Source organism: Cydia pomonella, chromosome 1 (assembly GCF_033807575.1).
Source record: "Cydia pomonella isolate Wapato2018A chromosome 1, ilCydPomo1, whole genome shotgun sequence".
In the NCBI taxonomy this organism is placed as follows: domain Eukaryota; kingdom Metazoa; phylum Arthropoda; class Insecta; order Lepidoptera; family Tortricidae; genus Cydia; species Cydia pomonella.
The window spans coordinates 43340299-43357211 of NC_084703.1; the positions used below are offsets into that span (position 1 = coordinate 43340299).

At 38.4% G+C, this 16913-nt stretch overlaps 1 protein-coding gene across 1 annotated transcript in view; it reads left to right on the forward strand.

Moving 5' to 3' along the window:
• The window catches only part of LOC133524522 (protein obstructor-E-like), an 83417-nt gene extending 67605 nt beyond the window's left edge, over positions 1-15812 (forward strand). The window contains exons 3-6 of the mRNA XM_061860606.1: positions 4310-4549; positions 6650-6838; positions 13283-13497; positions 14858-15812. Of these exons, the coding sequence (XP_061716590.1) occupies positions 4310-4549; positions 6650-6838; positions 13283-13497; positions 14858-14920 (707 nt within the window). The 3' untranslated portion in view covers positions 14921-15812. The remainder of the gene's footprint in view (positions 1-4309; positions 4550-6649; positions 6839-13282; positions 13498-14857) is intronic.
• Positions 15813-16913: the final 1101 nt, after the last annotated feature.

Genomic DNA, 16913 nt, shown 5'->3' on the forward strand with positions numbered 1-16913 from the left:
ATGAGACTTAACGCAAACGCGTACGTCATGTTTCGCTATCGAATAAACTTACACTAGGGGCTCTGGATACTTAAATTGGCTTAAATGCAAGAACACACGAAAGAATTGGTAACTGACGTTACAGTCTCGTGGAATTACACAAAAGCGTGTTTTGAGCGGCGACATCTAGGTAGCGCGATGGAAAATGGCGTCTGTGCCTATAATTGCTAGATGCCAACGCTCGCGAGACATACAGACAATTACATTTGCTTAGTTAATGATTGAACACACGAAAGAATTGGTAACTGATGTTACAGTCTCGTGGAATTACCCATAGCACGAATCTCAAGAAAACGCATCGCACTAAACCTACGGAGGCTCCTTGGTTATTACCTTAATGAGGTTAAATTAGACTTATGGAGGCATTATTTCGTGTTCATAAAGATTTCGCCTTATCGAGACTCGAGTTATTCCACTGTATTTCCCTTGAAAATATATACGATGTGACTAAGTATTCAATACTGTATCCCTGTTGTTTGTCACCGTTTTCTTGGATTTAGCCAATTTTAACTACTCTGCGCTCCAGTACAGTCAGTAAGGTAGTAGTTACCAGATAAAACAACGTGCCAAAAATACCTGCCATCCTCTAAAGTTCTATAAATAAGTAGATATGTACAGTTCTCGTTGAAACGTTTTTATCTCTCTCATTACAAAGCTATTTGAGAATGCTAAATACTTTTTCTCCTCGTCGACTGTAATGGTTGAATTAAGATTTCGTATACCGAACTATAATTGCGTAGTTACTTTTCATGTATATTATATAGGCTCCCAACTTAACTATAAGATTTATTTAGATACGTTGTAGTCAACTCTAAAAAAAAAATACCTATCACGTGTCGCCGCGCTCCCATAGAAAACTCTAAACGGGTGCGTGACGCGGGGTTCGGGGCGCGGGGCACGCGTTTATGTATTTTGTACTACATTTTTGTCTACTACCAATTTTCATGAATTATTTATTTATAAAAAGTATTATTTTAGTGACTCGTAGAAAAAGTATAGTATACAATAGTGATATAATCAAGATTTTCAATCTCGAACCTTACTTAGGCAACTCAGCAAGCTTCGTTGCTTAAGCACGGTACTCGACTGAAAGCCCTCTATTATAACACGATTGTTTAAAATACTATTGAAGCCTAGTCCTATACGCTTCTATTGAGGCGGACTGCCTACAAGCAAACGGGACTCCGGTCGCATTGTCACGAAATACGAATTTCACAGCATATTCCAAAGATTCCCTTCAAATCCGGAATTACGGCAAGCCATCCTTCGTTTTGTATGGTGACATCAAACGTTAATTAGGATGCCTGCTCCTACACGTGTCAACCGACACTGGGGGTTCTATAATTGCATTCCCACAGGCCTTCTTTCTATTTTAAGTACAGACGAAACTTGAAACTGCACTGGTTTCGTAATTTTCGAACATTTTCCTCTCCCGTTTTTAAGGGAATTATTTCTTGCGTTCCTGGGAATGTTGAAATAGCATTAAAATGGAGATAATTTAAAACAGAAACCTTTCTCATCCTATTGACGACCGGTACGGCCTCGTAATGTAGTGACCCTGCCTATGAAGCCGATGGTCCTGGGTTCGAATCCCGTTAAGGGCATTTATTTGTGTGATAAGCCCAGATATTGTTTCCTGGTTCATGAGTGTTTTCCATGTATTTAAGTATTTGTATATTATGTATATCGTTGTCTGAGTACCCACAACACAAGCCTTCTGGAGCTTACCGTGCGGCTTAGTCAGTTTGTGTAAAGATGTCCTAAATCGTTGGCTAAGAGTGCATTTTTGGAAACAGAGAAATTTGTGCCTACTTTTATACCCATTAAAGTTAAAACTAAATAAATTTCAAAAATGGATTAAGCAAGTTTGCACTCTTTCTTAACCAACGTTACCTTTATCTTATCTGTGCTAATTGGCACTAGGTATTTAGAAAATTTTCCAAAAAAAACTAAATAACAAAAAACTTTATAAATATCGAATATTGCTCAGAAAATTTCACGAGAATCAATCGAGATATGCGAGATGTTGAAGAGAAGAGCCGGGACATACGAAACCATTTTTGCCCAAGTTAAACGAAGACCTTCGCTTTCGCTCGCTCAGTTACACCAAGCATTAAGCAAAAACATAATCGAATAAAAAAAAGAGACTATTAATTTCCAAAAGTATTAAAGCTATCGTAATTTCTGTAGTTTAAAATTGCATGCAATTTTCATTACATGGCATTATACCTGATCAAACTTTTGAATGTAGCTTACCTTAGGAATACAATGTTAAAAAAAATTGAATGCAATTTCTTGCTAGTCTAGGCCTCGCTTCAAAAATGGATACCCGGATATTTCGTATTTTTTTCCTGTAAAGTGAATATCTCAAATCCTCGGAAATTCCTAAATGGTCGCGTACTGTGCGGTTCAGGAGGAATTTCCTCCCGCGGGCGCTCCGGCTGTGGAATGAGCTCCCTTCCGAGGTTTCCCCGAGGGTCTACAGTATGGGGTTCTTCAAAAAAGGAGTGTACAGGTTTTTAAAGGGTCGGCAACGCGCATGTAACACCTCTGGAGTTGCAGGCGTCCATAGGCGGTCCGTATGCTTGATTGTCACCGTCGTGGTATAAAAAAAATTCGCCCGGTATCCGGGAGCTCAGCCTAAACTGCACTGCAAACCTACATGACCTAAATGCACGCAAAATTGATGAATCACTTCAATAAAGCTACGATTACAAAATCTATAACTCGTATCTTTACAAAACTGCTGTTTAAAAGCAACTGTGTCTGTATGTGGCTAAAGTTCAAAACTGAGCACACACTACAGAAAATACGACGTTTAGACTTTATTCGTAACGGTTTCGAACGTAAAGCTTGCAGAGCTTGTCCGTGCCTAACAGGTGTTACGACCGCAGATTCGACGCGGACAAACATGGATGAATAAACAAAATCTTTCTCACAACAGACAGAGAAGTATAAATATCTGTACCCCTAGTGTAAATTTATTCGATAGCGAAACATGACGTAACGCGTTTGCGTTAAGTCTCATTTTGTATGGGATTTTGAGTTTCCAAAACGTCCCGCTTAAGCGCTTGGCACGCTGTTTCTAAATCCGATACAAAATGAGACTTAACGCAAACGCGTACGTCACGTTACGATATCGAATAAATTTACACTAGGGGTTCTGGTAATCATACAAAATCATATGGATTGCAATGACAATTCATATATATATATATATATGTATTTGTTGAATATACAGTATGTAACTGAACGTTAAGCAATTACTCAAACCCGTTAATGTTTAGTTCTTTCGAGCAACTTTGACTATGGCACCAAACCCGAAATCTCGAAAAAATAAATTGACACGGTGCCGACGTCGGCCACGATCGTATGGCCCGACGGCAGGTTAAGTGTAAAAAAAAAAAATATATATATTTTAATTTCAGACTCATAAAATCCATATCTTTTTAGTGACTTCTAATAGATAAAATTATTGGCGAAACGGCTGGTGGATGGGACCGGGGCTAAGAAAGCTGGGAATTTCCTCGCCCAACGCTTGAGCATAGCGATCCATCGAGGAAATGCTGCCAGCATCCTCGGCATCATGCCACGGGGGCACATTTTAGATTTAGATTTATAGTTTTATAGTACTTTTAGTTTAGTAAATTATAGTTTATTAGTATTAAAAAGATATAATTTTGTTTACCTCAAGGTAGTTTGAATAGGGGGGCAAAGGACTAAGTTTTAATCACAGAAATCTTCATTTTAGATATAATCACATAATATTTACAAAATATAACACTCTTTTATTAGTTAGTACACGGGTTAGAACTATTACCGATTACGCAGGAAATGAAAGCTCAGAGTCTATTTACCGTAAAAAAAGGAAAAGGAAATGGTCCCTGTTTTCCGCCATTTTTCGATATAATTAAATGACTCTCTTCCGGTCTTGTCATGTCGTTCTTTTGACGTGAGGTGGTTTTTGAGATTATTACGTTTCAGTTCACGGACAAACGGCACAGAAATACATAATTCATGTTTTGTATTTTGCGTCTGCTATTGTTAGGTAATACGTAACGCGACGAGAAATGGTATGCAGTGCCCTTTTTCTCGTCTTGACGGGCTACGGCCGTACCCCCAGATGAATGTATGTATAATATTTGTAGGGTACATACTGCAGCTGATACTAACGACGTGTGCCTATCTCCTTTATATATACATATATTTTGTTAGATAGACGAAAGCTCAACAACTGACCAAATCTTTAAGAAAAATTGTTTCTTTACAGTGGCCATCTCCCTCGCGTCGGTAGTCACCTGCGCGCAGATCGAAGACCCTTGCAAGACGAAGTCACGCGTAGTCGGCGACGACAAATACTGCGACAAGTACTGGGAGTGTGACAACGGCCAGTCGGTGCAGTACGACTGTCCTAACGGCCTGGTGTTCGCTGGGAAGCACAGAGGCGTGACTGAGGGCTGCGACTACCCGTGGAGGTCGAACTACTGCGAGTACCCTAAGGTCCAGATAAGTAAGTACATAAATGTGGTTTCCATTACAGGTAGTCGCTGCAGCTCGACTGCCCTAACGGCCTGGTGTTCGCTGGGAAGCACAGGGGCGTGACTGAGGGCTGTGACTACCCGTGGAGGTAGAACTACTGCGAGTACCCTAAGGTCCAGATAACAGTTAAGTAAGTAAATAAATGGGTGTGCGATTATAGCCAGTCGCTGCAGTGCGACTGCCCTAACGGCCTGGTGTTCGCTGGGAAGCACAAGGGCGTGACTGAGGGCTGCGACTACCCGTGAAGGTCGAACTATTGCGAGTGCCCTAAGGTCTGGATAAGTAAGTACATAAATGGGATAGTCGCTACTATACCAACTGCCTTAACATGTACTTAATTACATCTCAAAGATGTGTATTTAACATTAAGTCGAGTAAGCTAACGTAAAATACATTAATATAGTCAGTTTTTAATTTAGTTACACATAATATTCAGATTTCTAAAGAGAACTTAATTGTTCATTGACAATGTTTAAAATTAATTATTATTGACATTATATAATATAAATTAGATACGCTTTATGACTTAGTTTTTTCGTTTCAGATTTTAGTAAGCATTTTTAGAAAACATTTTTCATAAATATTTTCTTCTTAAAGTTAGACCAAGATAAGTCTGCAAAGATTTTGATAGCAAACGCAGTGCAAGTGTTATTTATACATCATAATTTAATATAAGTTTGACGTTTAAAATAACACTTGCACTGCGTGTGTAATCAAAATCGTTGCAGACTTGTCTTGGTCTGACTCTAGGCATGTAACAGATGGTTACAGACAGTTATTGTCATCTGAAGTGAGTTGCCGGTCTGATGATCAACCCACACGTTTTACAGAAATTACTTCCAACCCAGTTCGCGCTCGCTTCTTGTCATATCTTGTTATTTTTATTTAATTGCGCACTCATCGTTCAATACTTGCGTATGTTCCACTCCGTTTATCTACCTCCCAAACCCTATCTGCCATGCGAAGGAAAATTTTAATTAAGTTGTCTAGACATTTTGATATCAGTACGCGCATTATGGCTTACCACGTGATAAATGCCGTGATAAAACATTTAACCAGCCGGGTCGAAAACTTTTTGAGTATGAGTTATGGCTATGCGCCTTTCCTTTGGATATCATAAATTAAACGGACTTCAAAGCGTAATTTTCTTACTTTAAACGTTTACACACGTTAAAATCTTCTATTTCAAGTTGTATGATGTTTATTTATTACTTACCGTCGAGTCAAACGGTCTCATATTAGTGACGAAAATGAGCATTCCACTATATTTTTGCCTACCTAATGTATGCCAGAAAAGTGGCACTTTCACTTACCTTTCCTGCCGGGGCCTACCGGAACTCAGTCTTATTTTGTTGAAAGATATGAAAACCCCTAGTATAAATTTATTCGATAGCGTGACGTGACGTACGCGTTTGCGTTAAGTCTCATTTTGTATGGGATTTAGAAACAGCGCGCCAAGCGGGACGTTTTGGAAACTCAAAATCCCATACAAAAAGAGACTTAACGCGTACGTCACGTCTCGCTATCGAATAAATTTACACTAGGGGTACAGAAGAACCTCTTTGATGTTATTTTAGTTTAGCCCCCAAATATTTGTAGTGACGTTGTTAGTCCAATTTTAGTCTAGTGGATGTTAATGGGTGACCAAAACGGATTTTTCCCTAGTTTCGTAATAGCACATTACGATACAAGTACGAAAAATAGGAAATTCGAAACGAGTGGCGATAAATTAAAACACGACCGAAGGGAGTGTTTTAAATTGACACGAGTTGCGAATTACCTATTCGCACACGTATCGTACAACGTTTTACAGTACATATGGATATGGCCCTATAAATGTTTGACACAGTAACGTAATATGCTAATTTTCGCACTAGTGCGGTAAAGTAGCACCATATATACTGCATATTACTTTATCTAGTTTATTTAATTTTAGTCACATATTTTGATGCATAAACGGTGCGATAATGTCTTTCAAGCAGCGTTGAAGCCGTTATTAAAGCTAGCAAGATATTTTAGTTTTATAAAGAAGTATAGTATATCTAACGCGACTTGTTATCTCCGTCACCAGATCCCCCGATCGGCACGGAGCACTGCGACTGGCTGTACGGCATCTTCGGGCACGAGACCTCCTGCACGCGCTATTGGACGTGCTGGAACGGCACGGCCACCGAGCAGCTCTGCATCGGCGGGCTACTCTACAACGAGCACGCGCATTCCTGCGACTGGCCCGAGAACGTCGATGGATGCCAGAAACACCGTAAGAGACATTCTTGTTCCTCACCGAGGCCGAAGCTGCCTTGCCCGAAGACCTCCACCGCGAGCGAAACCACCTGCCACCGGCCCTCTCCAGTCAACACTCGGAAGTTCTCTCCTTCGTTGAGAGTTCTCCCTGTGCAAAAACTCCCAATCCTCACACATATATTGGCAGCACCGGTAAGAAATCCTCGGGGTCCACCAAGAGATCGCTTACCGTTGCCCCCAGGAAGTACGGTCCAAGAACCCTTCTCTACCTTGGCTTTAGAGGAAGTTTTCCGTTGGAGCTACCCTTCCTTGCAAGTGTTCTAATTTGACAAACTTAGGGCCTTTGGGCTTTGGATTTGGTTGTTGTAGCAGTCGCGTGATTGTTGACACTTTTAGAGTCTATTGTGTTTTTAACATTGTTGTGAGTGATTGGAGCATTAGGTAGATGATGGACGAGCTAGTTAATAAAAGCTTTTTTTTATCATATTTAATTTTGGATATTTTTATAGACAGTTGCTATATGTTTTCTTTATATTTGACCTTAGAAATAGTGACATAATTGAGATGGGCTGATAACGTCGATGGCAGCCAGAAGTATCGTAAGTCACGACGTGAAATTTGGGAGCACGGCCGTGCCCCCGCCAAGACGAGACAAAAGGCAAAAGGCTAAAGGCATAGTTATTTTCAGAGCATCTATTTTTGGTACTAATATAAATCTTTCTATGTATCTTCATACATTGTTGTTACCTTTATATGGTCAAAAATGTCTCGTCTCTTCTACGGATGCTTTGCAGACAGTCTCTTGGTTTGATTTTACGTTCCCTAAAAGATCAAATCTGATTCGAAAATATTTTTTTCTGCCCTCCGGGCGGAAAAATAGTATGCGCGCCACGGGAGGAAACGAAGGCCATTCCATCCCGTGTGTTTGCCACCCTCGCCTTCGGTTCGGGTAACAATTTTACACGCGGCACGCAATTTCCTACTTTTCCTCCCTTGGGACACAAATAACTATTTTCAGACATGAGCGGTGGAGGGCAATGACAGAACGGGATAGTCTTATTAATCTTTCAGTAGGAGTAGCAGAGAAGGCGTTATTATTGTTTGTCCTTGTGGCATTCTTACTTTTTTTTATTCCCCTCCATGAATATAGTATGGTTTTATGGTGGGTACCAATGCACCCGACCAAATTATGTAGGTTGTGTTTGGTATGTTGTCAGGAATCTAAAACGTGTTTTTCATTTTGTTGCATTGCGAATTTTCTGCCCTTCATCTCACGGACGCACGCGTATGGCATATCTATAGAAAAAATAGTAAATTTATGAATCTAGCTTAGTATAGCGTCTAGCTCTCAGATGACAGGAGATTTATAGTTTCACGTTTATCATCATACATGTCGAATTATGTCAGTAATCAATTAGAGCGAAACAATTATGAGAGCACATAACCCTTGAACCAACGACTAGACGCAATCAATCAGTTACGAGTGTAATAACCAAAGAGCTGACAAATGAGACGGTTCGATTACAGTCATTGTTTCAGCGAATAGCCGGTTAATTATTCGATATTAAATCGATTTCTCTTGTCAAACTAACCGAGCGATTAATCGATGCGGCTGATTGTAATCGAATCAGCTGTAGTCTAGGAGCTGATTAAAGCTAAAATCTTTTTTGTTTGTAGTGAAATATGAAAGTAATAGGTACAGGGTAGCTATAGTTATGCTAGTTGCTAGCTTGTGTGACATGTATTTATCGTAGGTACAGTTTATTTAGTATTTTTGTATTAAAAAATTGCAAAAATCTGACGCTACGCCTCTTTGGCTCATTTGAGTAAAAATTCAAATTTATAACTCCCTATTTCAACTTAGAACAATATTAGTTATCTGTGCACCGTTTCATTTTACTTTATTCCCAAAAATGCATTATCATTATAAATAACCAATGCTTAATCGGCGGTGAGGAATTATAAAAAACTAAAGGTAAGTTAGTACTAAGATTTGACGACCAGTCTGGCCTAGTGGGTAGTGACACTGCCTATGAAACCGATGATCCTGGGTTCAAATCCCAGTAACGGGATGTATTTCCGTGATGAGCAGTCAGGGTCCCGAGTCATGGATATTTTCTATGTATTTAACTATTTGTATATCATATTTATCGTTGTCTAAGTACCCACAACAAAAGCCTTCTTGAGGTTAGGCTTACCGTAGGACTTAGTCTGGACATTTTATTTCAAGTTATCAATAATTTCAACAGTTGGACATTAAATTCTAGGATGCTTCAAAACGGCTGTTTATGTCATATTCGTGAGCGAGTCGTGCCTGGCTCCTGGCTTATATCGCGACGACTATCGTATGATACAGATTACAAGCCATCCGATTAGGGAGAAAGTTAATGCGATGCGATTTCTGTCTGCCATCAATGGAAATCAGCCGTAATCTACGCATTGCTGGCTTTGTACTGGTCGTGAATTTTACTGTATTAGTTATGTGTAAAGTCGTGGTACTAAATCGTAAAAATTCTGAAATAAAAAAATTGTATTGAAATGAATAAAACTAAAATTTCTTCTTTTGTAAGACTATTTTCAGATACCTTCTACTAATCAAGTAATCAGCATACTCTTCAAATACAGGCCGCCTAAAAATACATTGTTATTTGTTTAATTTTTTTTCTTATACGTCTTTTACAAAATGTATAAATTATTAAAACTACAAATGTACAGAGTGCACAATACATATAATGCGAAATGTCTTATTTAATACATACAAGGTTATAAATAAGAGGATTACATAATTAAACAACGTAGCTAAATCTGCATCATTTTTTATTACATATTTTAATACCTACGTACGACCTAAAGTAGGTACAGACTCCTTAGGACGATAATAAAATATGCCATATAATTATACTAATGTACAGAAGTGCTATAATTCATTAAGCTTATAAATTAATCAAAATTACAATACCTCAGACTCAAATGCTAAGCAAATAAGTACTAAGGCTTACATTTTACGTTATAATTCTGCTCTTTATATATTTCACACATTTATTTTATACGTTGTGTCAATTATGAATACAAAGATTAGAAGATATGTTAGAACATGTTCTTATTTGGCTTATGCACTAATTAGAGGCATATTTGGTTCAAATATTTGCTTTGACTGTTCAAATGTTTGCAGAAAGCGTACGACTTTTCACCCAATAAGATAATGTATGCGGGACACATATTGCGCAAGTAGGGTTGCCATCTTATTATAAACAGATAATAATTGCCTTCTAGTGTCAGACCAACATAAATTGGCAGCGATTTTGATAGCCCAGCCTGTGCAAGTGTTAAGTAAACGTCATATTTGCGTTGACTTTTGTATGAGTTAGCGATAAGACCGCCTGATGTTACCTGGTTCTATTTTCCTTTAAAATTGATTTGTAGTTTTACAAGTATGTAAAATGTATAGTTGTTGGTGCAATAAAGAATATTTACTTACTTACTTACAGTACCTACGGGTAGGAAGCAACCCTAGGGGCAAGGCACATACGCCATGTCTGATTTCCATGGAAATTAAATTCCAAAGACTGTAACGGTGTACATTTTACATGATCCGATCTACAATGGTGTACCGGGTGAGGAATAAAAATAGCCTTCTTCTTCCTCGCGTTGTCCCGGCGTTTTGCCACGGCTCATGGGAGCCTGGGGTCCGCCTGACAACTATCCCAAGATTTGGGGTAGGCACTAGTTTTTACGAAAGCGACTGCCATCTGACCTTCTCACCCAGAGGATATTGGCCTTGTTGGGATTAATCCGGTTTCCTCACGATGTTCCTCACCGAAAACCGATTGGCAAATATAAAATGATATTTCGTACATAAGTTCCGAAAAACTCATTGGTACGAGCCGGCGTTTAACACGCGACCTTCGGATTGAAAGTCACATGCTCTTTTTTAAGATACTAGCGTATGTAAGAATAAAAAATGACAGGTTATTTAGGTTTTGTAGTAAAAATAGAATTTTTTTTGATGACTAGTAAGAAAAAATTTTTGTATACATAATGTGATATAATCAAGCTTTTCAATCTCTTACCTTACTTAGGCAACTCGGCAAGCTTCGTTGCCTAAACACGGTACTCGCCTGAAAGGCTTTCTATTATATCACGATTCAAATACGATTGGAAATGTATGCCCTTTAAGACAAATCTCATAGAATAAACCTAGAAACCGATAAAACCTATGATCCGGTATCATTTATGCGAACCTTTGACAATTGCCAACCCCATTGAAGAAGTATATTTAAAATTTCGTTGAACATTGTAGATATCTACTATCATTCACGTGTGCTTTTTTACTGTGTCCACTTTGTATAAACTTACATATACAGCGTGTAAACCGTACAGCGTTTCCGTCTAAATTAAGCTCCACCGTAATTGGTTTATGCCTCGCGATTCAACTTGAATTTGCATTTAAGCTTGAAAGTGACTCTGTGTAACCCAATGAGAGCTACACAGATCACTTTCCTACACGTGTTCAATTATTGCATCAAAAACATTTTATATAATATAATTTAGTTACTTAATTAAATTTAATCGAGCGCGAGCTCGCCAACAACCATGCAGGTTAATTAATTCTGTATCATCCTATCTACCGGTCCATACATATCTACGATCATAAATTCGACACGTGTAACACTTATATAGACGGTTGGTTAGAAGTTACATAGGTTAAGTTGAATTTTGGGCTACGTTCGACTTAAAATTGAATACTTAATTTAGATTTTAGTAGTAAAAGGAAGTGGGATCAGTTCGCCATTGTTTTTTTTTAATTTACGACGGATGTAACACGAATACGGCCCGCCTGATGGTAAGCAGTCACCGTAGCCTATGGACGCCTGCATCTCCAGAGGTGTTACATGGTGTTTAGTGTGTACATAAAGTGTTTTACTACTACTACCACTAAAAGTTTATAAAATTGCCTCACTGTGTCAATTGGTCGGATCAAAAGATGGAGCATCTAAGCTCTCGCAGGGTTCAAACACATTAATGCTCCCCAGCCCCATACCCCGAATTTTGAGTGCGGAAATGATTTCGTGTAATTATAACTTTGTTTATTGTAAAATAGTTACCAAACTATGAATAATAAATAAGCTCCAAACTAGCTTAGACATATTTAAATAGTTTTTTTTTACAGTTTTTACCTATTTCTTGGCTAGAGTGTAAAACAATCCCGCACACAAAAATCCGGGGTATGACTCCCATGATGCTCCTGTAATAAATGAGTATGAGAGCCGAACCGCTCATTTCAATATACTACCTCACCTAAATTACAAATATTAACCAAAAATTGTATTGTGTAGAGTAAAATGATGTAGGATGCAACTGCGCAAAAAAGCGCTTTTGATTCATGAGTATCATGACTTCTAATTGCATAATGAGTCTGTAGTAGAAAGTCTGTGATCGAAGTATTCACTTAAATCGAACAAACCACCGCCAAGAAGACACTTGTTAGTTTTAGAGCTGGGCAAAGTTGGCACCAGGCAAACTTTCCGCACGCTTAGCTGCTTCGGATAACGTAGCTGCTAACATCTAGGTGTATTATTTTGAAACGAGCGAAGATTATACTGCAATAGTATTTCTGCTACTGCTATGCAAGACGCATGTGTGCGAGAGAGACAATTTTGTATTAGATTAGATTGAGATTATATTTTTGGAGCAGAATGAAGGCATGGTGTGTTTAAGGAATGAACTGAAGCAAATTCGGTTTTAGAATATGCTTGGTATAATAGTAAGGTACCTTGAGTAAATCAATTATCATAAATTAAATATCCAATTTGAAAAATACTACATAACATAACGAATATTTTTGTGAAAACTTTTTTTAGCAAGATGAATATTAAATTTTAGCAGCGTCATCAAGAGGTTTTTATTCCAAAATACTTTTTTTCTCTAGTCATGTAGAGAAAGAGAAAGATAATTTCTAAATTGTATTGCAAAGATATAACGTCCACCGACAGTCAGTCAAGACGGTTGGTGTTAGACTTTGACCAGAATGAAAAATGATTCAATTGACATAACTGTCACGGGAATCCCAAAGTCAGCTGGCTTAGGCTTTTGAGTGACGGCTATGCGTGATAGGGCTGTAATGTACTGCAGCCACGTTCCTGATACTACCTGTTAACGCCTCGTCTTTGTTCGGGCATCTTCGGGAGCCGTCGCCGACGCAATGCATGGTGCGAGGCGCGGAGAAGTGGGGCCGGCAGCGGCCATTCTCTCAGCAATCTTGCGACGGGCGGTTGTGCATCACCAAAGTTAAAGTATTATACGTGCATGTATTGGACTACGAGTGTCATTTAACTCACCTCATCCACGACCCCAAGATCTTCTCGTCCACCCCTACATGCGTGGACACTACCAAGAAGATTCTTGACGGTACTTCATTGATTTCCAATATCGTAATCTTTAAACCATTTTTTCTTTTCAGCTCTCTGCAACGAAGACCCTAATGGCAATGTGCCTTTAGGCAAATCCTGCAACCGCTACTGGCAATGCCAAGGGGGCTACCCACGTCTTCAGCGCTGCCCAGCCATGTTGGTGTTCGACCGCCGTTCGCTGCGCTGTGTGGTGCCTCCCACCGAGGAATGTGATATCCCCACCACTACTCCATCACCGCCGGAAGATGAGCCTAGAGAGAGACAGGTATGCAAGTTTGAGTGACTTGCAATAGCAAGCCGCTGCCCTCTATATGTTGGTAGTGATCCCAGTACTATCCACCAAAGAGTGTGACGTTATCACTTATCACTAGCAGAGCCACTCTAAACTTAGAGAGAAACGTATGCCAGGTTTGTGTTACTAGCAATTCCAAGAGGGTGCTACCCCGCCATGTTGGAAATGATTCCATAAGTATCTATTCTCCACTAGAGAGTTTGACGTCCCTACTACTGTATTAGCGTCGAAGGATAAGGCTAGTGAGACACAGGAATGCCAGTTTCAGTTACATACAATGCCAGGGGGCGCTGCCCCAAACAAGCTTGTATTGATCCCAGTGCCCCCCACGATTTAAATGGGAGTTGATCCAGATCTTTCTTTCAGTGTTTTTGCAAGTACAAGTTAAAAGATTTAATCTGTGACCCATTTCGTACCTTGTAATAGTGACAAACGAAAAGTGTAATGATCAACAATTTTCAGCTAATATTATAACCGGATTAACGGGAACTCTATTTTCAACTCCCTCTGCCTGTAATATTAGTTGTAACTAGCGGTACTGATAATTCCGCTACTCGATGCTGGATGTCGACTACAAAAATAATAAGCGTTTTTGTACCATAGTACCAACACTGTCGTATGTGGAGCACTATATGTTTAAGTACTTCTTATTTCTCAATGCTAATATGAATATAATGTAATTTCGACATAAAAAAGTCCTCGTCTTCGTCGTTTTCATTCAAACCTTATACGTAAGAGAAACTAAAGATATTATAGATAATAATAGTAGTAACAGCTTCGTTTCATTCTACTAATGAATTGTTCGTGACAAGAATGACCTTTCCATGGCATGTCCATCCGACAAAGTTAACAATGCCGTTGGAGCATCACGCCATTGAGGATTTGTTACGTAATTTGTATAGGACCATTAGAGATATATATTTTAGAAACGGTAATTGTAAGTTTGTTGTAATGTTTTGTTAATGACCAAGCAACTTAATATAGACAATAGAGGAATATGGAGAGAAAGTGAAACTTTAAATGATGCCGTATATGGATAGATGAACTTTAATCCTGGGGTACAATTGACACTTTACATATTTATATAAGGTAGTTTATTTTTTTAGAGTTGGTAGGCAAAACGGTAAGGCACACGTCATAGGGTTTAACTTTCAAACCGAAGATCGTGGGTTTAAACCGTCTTGAACCAATGAGTTTTATGTATTAAATAATTATGTACTTATGCAACATCATACAATCTTTAAAAGCTTTTGACCATATTAAAAGAGCTTGCAATACTTGCATCCATCCCCTGTCCCAAAGAATGAATGATTCAAATGGTTTTTTTTGACAGAACCAACGGCCCAACAACGAGTACCAGGAGCAGTCGCAGCAACGCCCCAGGCCCAGGAACTGAGGCTGGACTGACACAAAGTACGAGAAGACAAATAAACTAGGCTAGTCCAAACAATCACCGCTAGATGGCGTTATTTTCAATTGGGACAAGAGTGTCGGTTAGGAAAGCTACTCTTTTAATTAAAAAAAAAAAAAACAAATAGAAGCGTTTCTAAGGGATGTTAGAGAAATATCTGTTGGCTATGTGCACAACTATTGATCACCTGCTATATTACATATTATCGATTCAAAAGTTTTAAGACCTACAGAATGAAAGTGTCGAAAAAAATAAGTCTAAAGACTCGTTTATGGTCATCTTGTATTTTTTTTAGTTTATAAGACCTCCCTTCTCTCTTCTTTTTCATTGTATTCGGTCAGTGTGAATTTTCCCACCATAAAACTGAAATTTTAGTTGCTAAGTGTGTTTGGATGGTTTCGACCTGTCATTTTTATTATACTGTATCACCCTTATACATCATGAGAAACATGTGTTGAAAAAACTGTGATTCTTAAAACAACATTCTCTCATTCATTCACTTTCATTCATTCATTCTCTTGTGTATGTTATTCTTGATTCAACGCCTTCCTTTTATTATTAGGAATTAGATGTAGACAGGTTTGTGCTAGAGAATCAAGGTTTAAAAATAATTTAATGATTTACTTTCTTAATTCAATAAATATAAGTACATTACCTCCAAAGTTATGCCTTGGAATAAAATAAACATAATGAAATAGTGAAAATGACAGATCACTGCCAAGTTTTTAAAGTAAAATCATGTAGTTGGTAAATATTGTTAATTCATTACATTATGATAAATACTCATTGTCACCAGATTCACTAGAATCCTTTCACTTTAGTCATAGGTATTTGTTAGTCTACTGTTCTAAATTTAAATAAAAATACTATTAAGAGATTCGATGTTTATTTTAGTTCGCCGGATTTCCCTTAGATTATTTCCTTAAATTGACATCATCCCAAACGTTACGTGTCACGTTGACTGTTCTTTTTACAAAAATGTAAATTTTATACTAAGGATACGGTTCAGTAGGGTGTCGATCCAGGTTGTCGTTGAGATTCAAGATGGCGAATACGTCTCAAAAATATTTTTTATTTATTTGCTCATTAATGTGATTTAGAGTGTAATATTAACTGAAGTGCTTATTATGCAGTGAGCTATCTTGGAAGTACTAATCTCGAAACGCGTTTTATCGTGTTTTAATCAACACCCGACAATCCATCGTAATTTAGTAAAGTCCAGCTATCTCTTTACTAAAAGCAACTACCGAACGTCATGCTCTACGAGCACATTTAAAAGTTACTACGGAACAATGACCTGACATTGGCAAAATCATCATAGAATTGATGGAGGCCATATTTTAAAATAAGAACGGTGGGTTCCCGTTTCTGTCAACGCTCTTTAAAAATGTCGCTACGAAATAACATTTCTCATTTCAAGTAATAGTACGTTGGTGCGGGTAGCAAATAATTTTCAGGAAATTGCGATATTACAATCTGACATTACGACGCAGGAAATAGAAAGATAAGTTAGAAAAGGCCATCAAGATGATTTCAAATGTAATTAAAACCTTCGGATACATATATCTCTAACGAATAAATATTTGAGGATATTTGAGAATTACACAGATCGACCAAGCCCCAAACTTCGAGTAAACAAAGCTTGTACCTACTATATTTAAATTTATACATAAATATACAGGATGTTTATTTACTCACTTGCAATAATTTACGGGGTGAATATATAGGGACCGTGCGCGTTGGAGGGTCTGCCATCTTGTGGCCTGAATCGGAACCATAAACATGTACATTTACACGTCACGTGTTTTCTTGTGTATAGTAGGTTCTGCCATCTTCTGGGCTACATCGGAACAATAAACACGCCTCGTGCCAAAAATCTGACGGCTCATGTACTGCCTCCTACAGTTCATGCACGGTCCCTATAGGTCATACTGAGCGCCTTTTACTATGGGACCAACCCCGAAATTGCGAAATAAAT